This window comes from Aethalodelphis obliquidens, unplaced genomic scaffold (genome assembly GCF_003676395.1).
Source record: "Aethalodelphis obliquidens isolate GAN/ISIS:26980383/991018 unplaced genomic scaffold, ASM367639v1 scaffold5, whole genome shotgun sequence".
Taxonomy (NCBI): domain Eukaryota; kingdom Metazoa; phylum Chordata; class Mammalia; order Artiodactyla; family Delphinidae; genus Aethalodelphis; species Aethalodelphis obliquidens.
In genome coordinates this window covers 28,265,841-28,278,799 of record NW_020837949.1, presented here as the reverse complement: position 1 = coordinate 28,278,799, position 12,959 = coordinate 28,265,841, and the positions used below count along the sequence as shown (strand labels likewise).

General features: G+C 37.0%; 1 protein-coding gene across 4 annotated transcripts in view; it reads left to right on the top strand.

Moving 5' to 3' along the window:
• The window catches only part of PTPRZ1 (protein tyrosine phosphatase receptor type Z1), a 170,520-nt gene that overhangs the window by 79,502 nt on the left and 78,059 nt on the right, over window positions 1–12,959 (top strand). For all 4 annotated transcript variants that reach the window (XM_027102082.1, XM_027102081.1, XM_027102084.1 and 1 more), the window contains exons 3-4: window positions 7,386–7,565; window positions 9,716–9,867. In XM_027102082.1, coding sequence (XP_026957883.1) covers window positions 7,386–7,565; window positions 9,716–9,867 — 332 coding nt within the window. The remainder of the gene's footprint in view (window positions 1–7,385; window positions 7,566–9,715; window positions 9,868–12,959) is intronic.

Here is a 12,959-nt window from a genome sequence, read left to right as displayed (position 1 = left end):
TACCCTTCAGTGTCTCATCATTGACCTTCTTCTTCCTTATTGACCTTAATTGAAATATTTCATCAACGTTCATGGTTTTAAATTACCCCCTCATTAATGTTCCCCAGTCTCTATCTGTAGTCTGGACTTCTTAATGGCTCTTGGACCCATATTTTTGATTGCCTAATGAGCCTCCATGGAAATCTCAGTCTGTAGGTTCAAAGCCAGAGGCAGAGTCTTTCTTTCTATCCATTCTCTCCATCAACATAACGGGTACCATGATACACCCAGGTATACTCCAGTCAGGATCTTGGGAGTCATCCTTTGCCTATATCCCTTTCTCACTTTCAAATAAAAATCATTTGAACATTCGTAAATCCTTTGAAATGACATCCTACTTTTAGTCTTGAATTCTATTGTGTTAGTTTGTACCCCCCAAATTCCCTGCCTTGATTCAATTCTTCTTTACTTCTCTATAGGATTCATTTCATTTTCTGATTAAAGCACTGGTTAATTGTGACCCATTAGAAGTACCAGTCTACTTGTTCTGCTCATTGATTTCATTTGTACCCACCGCCTATTATCAGGTTGGAATTACTTATCTTCAGAGTAATAGTTTTTTACTATGTCGGTGTCCTTAGATCTTCACCTTGTGTTTTTATTTTTGTTTTCCCCGTGGTCTGTAAAAACTTAAGTTGTTTATTGCATCATAGAGCAGTAATTTTTATTGCTATTGTTTTCTTAAGGTTTTTATTTGTTTACCTCGGATTTTTCCAACTTGAAAAAGTCATAAACTTTTTTTTTTAAACAAGTTTTTTTTTAGTTTATTTAATTTATTTATTTTGGGCTGCATTGGGTCTTCTCCGCTGCACGCAGGCCCTCTCCAGCTGCAGCGAGTTGGGGGCTACTCCCTGCTGCAGTGCGTGGGCCTCTCACCGCGGTGGCCCCCCTGGCTGTGGAGCACAGGCTCCAGGCGAGCCGGCTTCAGCAGTTGTGGCTCACGGGCTCTAGAGCTCAGGCTCAGTAGTTGTGGCGTACGGGCTTGGTTGCTCTGCGGCATGTGGGATCTTCCTGGACCAGGGCTCGAACCACGTCCCCTGCACTGGCAGGCAGACTCCCAACTACTGCTCCACCAGGGAAGCCCAAGTCATAAAATTTTAAACAGGAACTTTGAAGTAAGTTTCTGATCGCTCTCTCTATTTATACTGAACTTCAATTAATAATGTTCTTCAATATCGTAGTGCTTAAGGAAGTTTTGTGCTAGCATTTTCCTGAATCAGTTGATAATTACCTTCCCTGACATTTGTAACCCTCTGTCAATTGGATATATCTGCCAGGCTCGCAAAGATTTTCTGCTGCCCTGAAGTGAGTGTCCCATTAGGGCAGATAATAAGGGAAAATGCAGTCTTGACTAAACAGCTTCTCGTGCTGAAATTGTTTGCATTTGATCTACTTTCAGCACAGTTTTAATAGCAACCATTATCTATATTCACCAACTGCTTTGCTCTCTCTAGCTCCTAAAACCTCTGTTAAACCAAAACCATAAGCAGACACACTGATTTGTGTGTGTAAAAATACATCGTCATTCTTGTTCTCAACATAGAAAGTTACCTCAGACATCTTTCTTCCTTTGCTTTCAAATGGTGACACTTACTGGTGTGACATAAAATCACTCAATGACTGTTACTCAGTACTTCAGGGGTTTATTTTCTAATCTTTGAGGAAGCTCCCTTTCTCAAGCAGCTGATTGCCTTATCTGAAAAGTGCATACTTAAGTATATATATACAGTTTGCTGGAGTACTAAGTATGTGCTATACTTTTATTGAAAATAACACTGGTTTGTTTCATTTTTGTATTTGAATAAACTGAAATTTGAATCCAAGACATTTCACTGCTGATAGCTTTATGCTATTTCAGTGACTTAAAATTTTGGCTTTTGCTATATTTGTTAGCACACATAAAGCAAGTCCAGAGTCACTTATAAAGCTTTGATATATGGTATATGGAATCTTGAGCGGAGTTTATTCAAAGCAATTACTTGCAGTTAATGCCACAATCATTACTACAGTCTACATTCCAGTATTACATTTATTTTTGCCTCTTAATAATAATAATATTTTTATATGTAAATGTGTAGAGACACAAACATTTTCTTACATCAAAACCTGGACTGGACAAGAAATTCATTAAGATTAAAAGCAGTATGTATTTTTCTTAACGATATCTTGGTCTTTAAAGAATCAGTTCTAAGTCTACTGTTATTCAAAGTTTGTTAAATATCAGTAACTTATGATAACCTTGAAAAGAAACAAATATTGGGATTTTAAAATCATATTTAAATGAAATTTCAGTGGATGTCTGCTGAATACCTTACACTGTATTATAATTATTTTATCCATTTTTCTGATATTAGAAGGTAAGACTCAACAGGAATCATGCAAAAAACAGAGAGGATGATTTTTTCCTTGACTTTCATTTTCATCATTTTCTCACTTTTTTCTTCAAATATTAAAAATCTTCATTGGTATTTTTTTTTTACTCATTCCTTCTTTATTTTAAACTTTAGTTTTCCTCAGTTGATATCTTTATGTTAGAGACTGGTGGAGTAATAAATACTTCCCTACACAGAATGGTTTTTAGAATGTGTTCCTATTTAGAAGGTGTGTAGTACAAAGATACTGAAGTGTAGGTAACTGTAGATATTTTATTGAAGTGTTTATTCATTCAGGAAATGTTTATTTAATCCTTAAGTGCCAGGTTCTAACAAAGGTTCTGGAATTACGATACAAATAAGAAACAGACATATTGTAGTTCAAATAAATACAAGGTACCTTAGCCATTCAGGCTGCTATAACAAAATACCATAGACTGGTGGCTTATAAACAACGGGAGTTTATTTGTAACAGTTCTGAAGACTGGAAGTCCAAGATCAAGGCACCAGCAGATTTTGTATCTAGTGAGGGCTGCTTCCTAGACCATTATTTTTTCACTGTAACCTCACATTTCAGAAGGGGCGAGGGATCTCTCTGGCATCTCTTTCATAAAGGCGTTAATCCTTTGTGTTAGTCAGAGCCCTTATGACCTAATCACCTCCTAAAGGCCCCACCACCAAATGGCATCACACTGGAGATTAGGATTCTAACATACGAATTTTGGAGGGACATAAACATTCAGTCCATTGCACAGGGATTATGTACAAATCAGATGAAGACAAATAGAAGATGCCAAGGGAAATGTCCGCTAATTATGCAGCCTCCCTCTCTCTGCTCATCCTGCATTCCTGCCAGCTCAACCTCTCTCATAAGGCAGCAGTAAGCTCCTCAGCCTTCCAAAGCCTCAGTGCCTCCCACTGGCCTCCCCAGGTATGTCTGATCACAGTCTGCCTTTCCATCTCCCTCTGTAGAAGTCCTCGGCATTCACTCTCCGCACTTTTCTGCCCCCATGAGTTTGCTCAGGCTCATCGCTCAACCAGACATGCTCTCAGTTCCCCTCTGCCTGTCAAGATTCTACCCATCCCTCAAGGCCTGCATTGTGTGCTTTGATATCCACGTTTACCTTCTTTCATCCCATCTACTCCTTCAGGCATTTGTCTACTTTTTCTTGAACACGCCCCCAACCTTCTGGGATGCAAGAATAAACAAGCAAACAAAGAAACTTGAGCCCATGCTCATCTCCTACAGAGCCTACGATCACTTTCCATTCTGCTTGGAATCAGGAGTGCACAGGATGTAAATACTGAATACATTCACTTGGTGTTCAAAGCCTATTTTCCAAGCATTTAATTTATTTCTACTATGTGCCAGACTTAGAGCTTGGCAATGAGACACAGATGCGATAGCTAAGGTGACAAACAGCATACAGTCTGTGAAGTGCTCCAACACAGGTGAGCACAGCAAATTTATTGGAGTGGTACTAGTTCAGGTGAGTCAATAAACGGATGAAAGAATGGATGAATACGTGAATGAATAATTTATTTTAATTCTCTAGAGCTGACATTTAGTACTCTGCAGTCCTCCTGATGGGTAAATCACCCTGATAATCTTCTGCTGCAACTACAATGCATATCCTAATTTCTTCCTTCACAACATTTGTTAATAACACTCAAGTGATACAATATAGTTCTAGTGAATTCTGTACACCTGCTTCCTTGGGTATGTCATCCTGGTTTTTATTATGACATGGACTGAGGTCTCCAACTGCAAAATTAAAAACATTAATTTGGGAATTTTAAAGGTAATGTTTAAGCATAAGGTTAACCTAATGGTTCATTATTAAAAACAGCTAAAGTATATTTAATGCTTCTTTGATTTATGTTTCATCCTTGTGTGCAATCTTAACACTTTATTAATTTACTTTCCCTGGGTCTCTACTTACGATGATTTGAGACATCCTCTTTTCAGAGTTCACTGCAAAAAGAACATCAAGGTCTTATTTTTTTGGACTTTTTCTGTTGTACAGCCTTTCACTAAAAAATTTCCTTTTGCCTGTTCTGGTTCTTCTATTTTGTCTGTTAATCACAGAAATTAAGGAGGCTCCCTGAACCTATACCATACTTGACATCACGATCTAGTAGGTATTTTAAACTGAGTCTACACTCATACACTTCAGAGATCCAGTGACTCAGGATCATTGTGCTGTACAAGGTCAGACAACATACAATTTGGGCACGAGATCTTTCTTTATATCCTTCAGCAGAAGTTTAGTGGGGACTACTCAACAAAATTGTCATATAACAAACAGTCAGATGTGATCTGCAGTTGAGTTTAGAAATATTTCTTCAGTCGGTCAGTTTTCATTCTTTCTTTTTTCTTGTTTTCATCCTATGTTAGACCCCTGTGAACTCAGACTTATAAAATGAAAGACATCATCATCTTTTTGTCCGTTTCAGTCATTCAACAAATGTTTATTGAATACCTACTATGTGCCAGGCTTTTTTTCTAGACACTAGAGTGTGGGGGGTCATCTCGGAATCCTGCCTACCAGGTAGGTGGGGACCAAAATTGTGAAAGGGGCAAGAGAAGAAGCTGGAGACTAATTAGAAGGCGCTGGAGATGTCTAAGCCGTTGCTTCTCAAAATTTAACATGTGTGTGAATCTCCTGGGGATTGGGTTAAATTGTAGATTCCAATTTGGTAAGGCTACAGTGGAGGTCTGACACTCCTGACAATCTCCTAGGTGATGGTGTTGCTGCATGTGAAACAGCAACACTAACAGGCCAGCGATGACGGTGGCTTGGGCTAAGGATGCTAACAGTTGAGATGAGAAATGATCTGATTAAAGACATATTTTGAAGTTAGACGCAAAAGGGCTTGCTGAGGAGGAAACAGAGGCACCAGGATGACTTCTGTGTTTAGGGGATGGCAGTGATTATAGGAGGCACTTGTAGGGCAGAAATCCAGTGTTCAGTTGTGGATATGCTCAGTTAGAATCCAAGTAGAGATGAGCACTAAATGCTGTGGACAAAACAGGTTATAACTCATATTCAGTACTCTAGAGACTTAAAACTTTGTGTTTCTATGCACCACAACTATGAGACTCTTCCTAAGTGTGCTCAGAATTTATTGTACTGTTTGAAAAAATGTAAGCAATAAAAAGTGGTTTATTGATTCGTACTGCAATTTCTTTCTCTGCTTCTCTTGCATTGACACTAGTAAAACAAGCAGTGTTTTCTTGTCCCCATGCCAGTGTTCTTTACAGTGAAATTAACGTATTATTACTCAAATTGTTAAAGCTGTTCCCAGAAGCCAAAATGTGCATCACTCTGCATATTTAAAGCATATTGTATTCAAGTGCTCTCTAAACAGAGAGCTAGATTTTAAAAGTAAGTTTTCAGCACCTATTATTGATTCTGGTGTATGCCTCACTAGGAGATGAATGACCAAAATTTCCCTGGCTATATAGGCAGTTTCATGGTGTGACACTTATTTCTTTCCTGGGTTAAATTATGCAAAATTAGCTTTATCACATTATGAGAGCTTGCATGTAAGTCGATCCTCACTGACTCCCTTATCACAAAAAGAAGATGGCATAGACTAGAGTTGTACGGAGTGTATGTTTTCTTATAATTTCTCTGAACATCAACCATGTGAAATCTTGGCCTTACCCATACTCATGTTCTGAAAGAAAAGCATTTGAAAGGATAGAAGCTGAAAACGGTGCGGCTACCTGCTCTTTCGTGGAATGGCGGCAGAAATGCTAGAGTTTAGCCAGAGAAGAGGTTGAGACTTGGACTCACAACATTGCATATATTTTAATAGATGAACATTAAATAAAACATACCCATTGTTAGCACTGCTTGGGTGCTTAGCTAGGTTAATGTCCAGTGAAATAGGTTACGAGAGATGGTTTGTGGTTTCAGGTAGTGGTGAAATAAAGGCAACATAGGGCAATTTGTGTTTAGAGGACTATTCATTCTGTGGAACAGATGAAAATTCACTTCACTGTAAGCAAAAATCTTTAGAGAAAGCCCTGTTTTATTTTTTCTATTGTTAAACCATAAAATCTGTTAGGCTTTATAACCAGGAAAAAAAAGGGGGAGAGGGGAAGGAAGGAGATATTTCAAGGAGAGCCTGTGATTACATTTTTATAAATAAGCTCTGAGCAGATGGAAATTAAACCAAATCGTTCAACGCAGGGATAAGAGAAAGTCTTAAGGGGCCTCCCCCCACCCCATCCCCGTGGAGAGTACTAAGGAAGTCAGAACTTAACTCCTCTCATCTGGACATGCTTCAATCTGGAACCCTGAGCTAGGACCAACTATCTGATAGGACAAGTAGGTTTTCTGTTGATTTGGAAGAGCGTGATGGCTAAACAAGGCCATTGTTGAACCCTGCACTTGTTCTATAAGCATCTTCTCATAGGGTATCATATTAAAACCCAGAATCTAAATCTAGGCATACAGTTGTTTCTCAGTATTGGAGAAGAATTGGTTCCAGGATTCCCTCAGATACCAAAATCTGTGATGCTCAAGTCCTTTATATAAAATGGTGTAGTATTTGCATATAACCTGCATACATCCTCCCGTATTCTTCAGATTATCTCTAGATTATTTATAATACCTAATACAATGTAAATGCTATGTAAATAGTTGTATATACAATGTAAATGCTATGTAAATAGTTGTATATACAATGTAAATGCTATGTAAATAGTTGCCAGTGCTATGGAGCATTCTGGAATTATTTTTACCAAATGTGTTTGCTCTGAGATTAGTTGAATCTGCAGAAGTGAAACCTGTGAATACAGAGGTCCAACTGTAATTATTTTAAGAATTGGTTTAAAGATGTCCCAATTTTCCCTACTATTGTGTCTACTTTTATGTAACATATTAACTACTTTATAAATATAAAATTTAACTTTTGCATGGTAATTTAAAAAACTAACTTCTTCCTTTTTTTTCCCCCTAGGAGCATTGAATCAAAAAAATTGGGGAAAGAAATATCCAACATGTAATAGCCCCAAACAATCTCCTATCAATATTGATGAAGATCTTACACAAGTAAATGTGAATCTTAAGAAACTTAAATTTCAGGGTTGGGATAAAACATCTTTGGAAAACACATTCATTCATAACACTGGGAAAACAGGTAAAATATTTGCATTTTGTTTCTGACGTTAATATGTTTATCAGACCTAGAGTATGTTTAGGTTATTTTCCTTTTAGTTTCCTTTGAATGATGTATTCTGAACCGGATAGGAACTATAGGTAGAAGAAGTCAAATAGGAAATTGGAAGTTTAGACCTTCTGAAAATGTGTACAAAAAATTAAATGACCAAAGTCATAATACCATGTTCTCCAGTAATATAACAATAAAGATGCCTCCACTGGAAGAGCTGTTAAAGATAATATAATATATAGCTATTGTAATTTAATAACCCCATCACTGGTTAATCACTTAGTCAATCAGGATTTCTTTTTCTTGGGCATTTTATTTGATCTTGTCTGCTCAGCCTTGTGCTGTGTTCAATATTTGGATGTGAAAAAAGCAATCTACTATAATTGAATTTTAAGAAATTACTAGCCCTTCCATTAGAAAGTTTAAAATTATATACCATCCTTAGGAAGCACTCTCTAAGTTTTTTCTCTTAGTATGCAAAATATAATACCATAAAAAATTCCAGTAAACAACAGATAGACAAAATAGTTTATAAAAGTGAACAGTATTGTTTTTCTGATCTTATAGGTTAAATGAAATCGTATGTATATCAGGAAGTTATGTAAAAACAAATATAGGAAAAAGATTAGAAAAAATATTCACTATAATAGTAGCTATATTGGTGTGGTTTTATCATTAGTGGTATTTTTCTCTGTTTTCCATATTTTGCTAATATAATTATTTTAATGTGGTAATTTAATTTTAAGTCCCGTGAGGGTAGGAATTTTCAACATCAGTGCCTGATAAATAATAAGCATTCAGTAAGTATTTTTCTGAATGAATAATTTGAAAAATTATTACATGTTATAAGATATTATTAATTTAATACATAAAAGTATATTGTCCCAAATCTTGACATTTTAATTACCAGCTTTAAAGGATGTTACAAAGCAGTAAAGCATGTAATCTCTGCTTTATTTTTCTTAGTGGAATGTGGTAAAGCACTTGATCTTTAGAGCCACACTTTTTAGGTTCACTACTGGCCATTTAAAGCACAGTGTGGAACCTTGAGCAAGTTACTTAACCTCTCTGTGACTCAATTTCCTTATCTGTTAAATAGGGATTGTAATGGTATCTTCTTCCTAGGGTTGTGTGAGGATCAAATATTTAATACACGTAAAGTAGTGTAATGCATGGCATGTCGTAAGTGATAAATGTTGACCGTTATTGTTATTGTGTTTGTTGCTATTGCTATTATTCATGAAAGTTTATATCTCTAGCTGGCTGGTGTCCACTGGAAAAAAAAGCACAGCCTAAAAGTTAAGAATTATGTTTTATTTGGCAGACTTTATACTGGCCAATGTGTTGGATTCTGTTCCTAATGCCAACAGTGGTTTCTGCTTGATAGAACAAAGACTATTTAAATCTGATTGAGAGACATTGAAATCTTGCATTAGGGTCTCCAGAGAATCATTAATCTCCAGATGACTCCTAAAATACAGTCAGTTAGTATCTGCTACGGAACTGAAATAGGAGAGTTTAAGATTCTGAGAGTTGCAACGGAGGCTTCAAACATGAGATGGCTTAAACCCCTTCAATAGGAATGGGTCTCCCGCCTTCCTTGCCACAGTCTAGGACAGAAGTTCTGAAGCTTGTTGAAGCCTGGAGTGATGCTTGGAGGCATAAGGAGATGGGACAAAAGCAGCAGCCTGTTAAAGAGTAGCAACAGGCTGACCTTGAGAAGGTTGGGGGTACCCCCAGGAAAAGACTTCCTCTTTCCACTCCTCTGTTCCTTCTCCCTTTAACTATCCCGTCACTACCCTCTGATGCGTTAGGGGAGCAGGGCTTTGGACACCAAACAAACAAATCTTGGAACACCAAACAGACAGGGCAGGTGGACTGCCTGTCTCCTGCTTTTAGTGCTGTATAGCAGTTAAGGTCTTAGGTTTATTTTACATTTGTGGCAATAGGATACATTAAGTATACTATGCAGAGTTACAAAGTTCAGCTTCCAAAATGATAACTTTTTCTAAATTTATCAAATAAATGATTTTATTAATGTACTTTAATAGATGAAAATTTAGTTAAATTTGCAATTTTGATTCTCAGAAACTTAGATGCAATTTTATTGTTTTTTTAAGTGGAAATTAATCTCACAAATGACTACCGTCTCAGTGGAGGAGTTTCAGAAACGGTGTTCAGAGCAAGCAAGATAACTTTTCACTGGGGAAAATGCAATATGTCATCTGATGGATCAGAACATAGTTTAGAAGGACAAAAATTTCCACTGGAGGTAAGTCAATAGTTCCACTAGTTACTATTTCATTTTCTAAATCATTGGGATTTTATTTAGCATATAATTTAATTCATTTGTAATCAACTTTATAATTTATACAGCTATATTTTGTTTACTTGGTTAATATCTGCCTTCTTCACTAGCCTAAGCTCAATAAGATCCATATGTGATTTTCCACGTCCTGGTAATGCAGAGTGTCACATTATAGATGATCAATAAATACTGATGAGTGAATGAATGAAATTCTTTCCATAGCCCAGTAGAAACAGAAGGGGAAAATTTTATCAACATACTGGAGAATCAAAAAGCTTCAAATTAAAATGAGAAAATTTTCAGATTTAAAATTGGCAAAATAAATATAATTATAATAAATAATGTGTGTGCAGTGAAATATGTAAACACTTTCATACATGTCTGGAGAAAGTATAAATTGGTAGACTTTCTGGGAAGCAGTTCACTTGTTTTTATCAAGAACTTTAAATGTTTTATTCTCAATATTCACATTTCAATTTGTAGCAATTTAGTCTGAAGAATAATTAAGGACATAAAAATTTATGTGCAAAGACTTATTTACAATAATAAAAATTGAAACAAAAGGAAATGATTAAATACATTATGATAGATTATTATAGATCTTGTAAAAATCATGTTTTTCAACTATTTATTTACACAGAAAAAGTTCATCATAAGTGCTTTTAAAAAGTGGAATGTAAAATAGTATACACAGTCTTTTTTTTTAATTAATTAATTAAGTATTTAATTTTGGCTGCGTTGGGTCTTCCTTGCTGCGCGCGGGCCTTCTCTAGTTGCGGTGAGCGGGGGGCTACTCTTCATTTCAGTGCGCGGGCTTCCCATTGTGGTGGCTTCTCTTATTGTGGAGCATGGGCTCCAGGTGCAAGGGCTTCAGTAGTTGTGGCTTGTGGACTCTAGAGCGCAGGCTCAGTAATTGTGGCGCACGGGCTTAGTAGCTCCGCGGCATGTGGGATCTTCCCCGACCAGGGCTTGAACCCGTATACACAGTATTATTATTCCAGATTTTGTAAAACATGAAACTAATTAGTGGCTGAGAGTACAGTCTGAGTCAAATGGACGAGCCTTGAATACTGGCTTCACCGTCTAGTTAGTAGCTATATGACATGACATTGTAAAAATTATTTAATTTCCCTAAGCTTCTGTTTCTGTTCCATGAAATTGACATAATAGTAGTAGCACATCTCTGTAAAGTTATTATGAGGATTAAATGAAAGATTGAATTATTGCTATTGTAAAAATAATTGAAGGAAACCAAGAAAACATTAATAGTGATTTTCTCTGGGTGATGGCATTATAGGTGCCTTTTCTTTTCTCCTTTAAAGTTGCCATATTTTCAATATTACCTGTAATAAGTCTGTATTACTTTTATAATCCAAAATAGTTATTGATAATAAAAATAAGATAAATTAGTTATTTCATAAAGGATTAAAATATTTTAATGTAGAGAAGCACATTCAAGTTTATGACTTATAACTTTTTAAATATCCTTAAAGAAAAGCATATTTATCAAACTTGGTTTGTTAAAACTACGAAAGTCAACCCATTAAACACATAACATTCTCACTTCCTAGAGTTTAGCTCTCTCACAATACTACTTAGAACAATGGTGAAAATCAAGAAAAACTCTAACAATAACAAAAGCTGTGATTCAGCAAAATAAATTATACAGAATCTGTGTACTAAACCTCATGTACTTTTCTTATTTAAAAGTCCCTCAAGTTGTCTCTCAGAGATGTCATTTGTTTGTTGTTTATTTTATTTTTAAAAACATTCATGGTTTTAATTTTATTTATTTATTTTATTTATTTTTATTTTTTTGGCCGCGCCACGTGGCTTAGCGGGATCTTGGTTCCCTGACCAGGGATTGAACCTGGGCCCACAGCAGTGAAAGCCCAGAATCCTAACCACTGGACCGCCAGGGAATTCCATCTTGTTTGTTTTTCAAAACGCTCTCCACGTAATTGTGCAAGCAGGGAAACTGGGGGGTATGCGTGACCTGCAGGGAAACTGGGGGGTATGCGTGACCTGCTCTTTCTTTCCGGCCTCTCACATCCTATAATCAGCGCCTCAGTCCTGCCCCTAAATGATGTGGGAGGTCAGAAAAAGGTTCAAACCACCTTTGTCTCTTACTTGAGTATCTAAGTCCCTGCAGCTAGTTTCTCTCCAGTCTTAATCCCTTCTGCTCTCCCCCCTTCTCCCCAGCCCTGCCCCCTTCCCATCAGGGACTTCTATTGCCCTCCAGCCCAAACTGCTGGGACTGCCTGTGTGGCCCCTGCCTACTTCTCCAGCCTCATATCTCTCTTCTCCTCTCACGTGTGCTCAACTGAACTTCTAACAAACTACTTTCCATTTCCCACACTTCTCATACTTTCTCGCCTGTAGGCCTTTTCCTCGCCGGTCCCTCTGACCTGAACACACATTCATCTCTTCTGCTTTTTCCTCTGTCAACTTGAAAGCCACTCATGCTTCAGGGGTCAACTTGGAAATCCTCTCTCTGAAAAGGTTTTGGTGACCACCCAAGGCAGGAGCCACTGCCTTCCTCTGCTTCACACCTGCTATTTCTCTGATCCACAGCCCTAACTGCACATTAATCTTTTCAGAGGCTTTCTGCTCTTCCCTTAATTATATGTCTAAACTACCTGAGTTATCAAATTTCCAAGCCCACGACCCTAGGAGCACCAGCTTGTAAGTGAGAGTGGAGGCTGTTATAGATAGATGTGTGGACTGAAGTAGAAATGAACAAGGGATAGCCTCGCACCAGGGGGGAGAGACTTAAAATAAGGAATTTATGACTCCTTTGGTATTTTTTAGGTAGAAGCAGAGAGTTCTTGAGAGTTTCACTGTTAGTAGAGCACAATACAATAATGTCCAAAACTGGTAGCTCAGACCATCAAGAAAGGCATGTCCATTCAGGAAAGAATGAAACCATATTTGAAAGAATTCCATCAAAATAGTGAAAATAACATTTGATAATTTATTACATTTGATAATTGCTCTAGTAAATTATTCAGTGTCCCCTGGTAATCACAAAGTGGTCATTTCAGTTCTAGATCTGT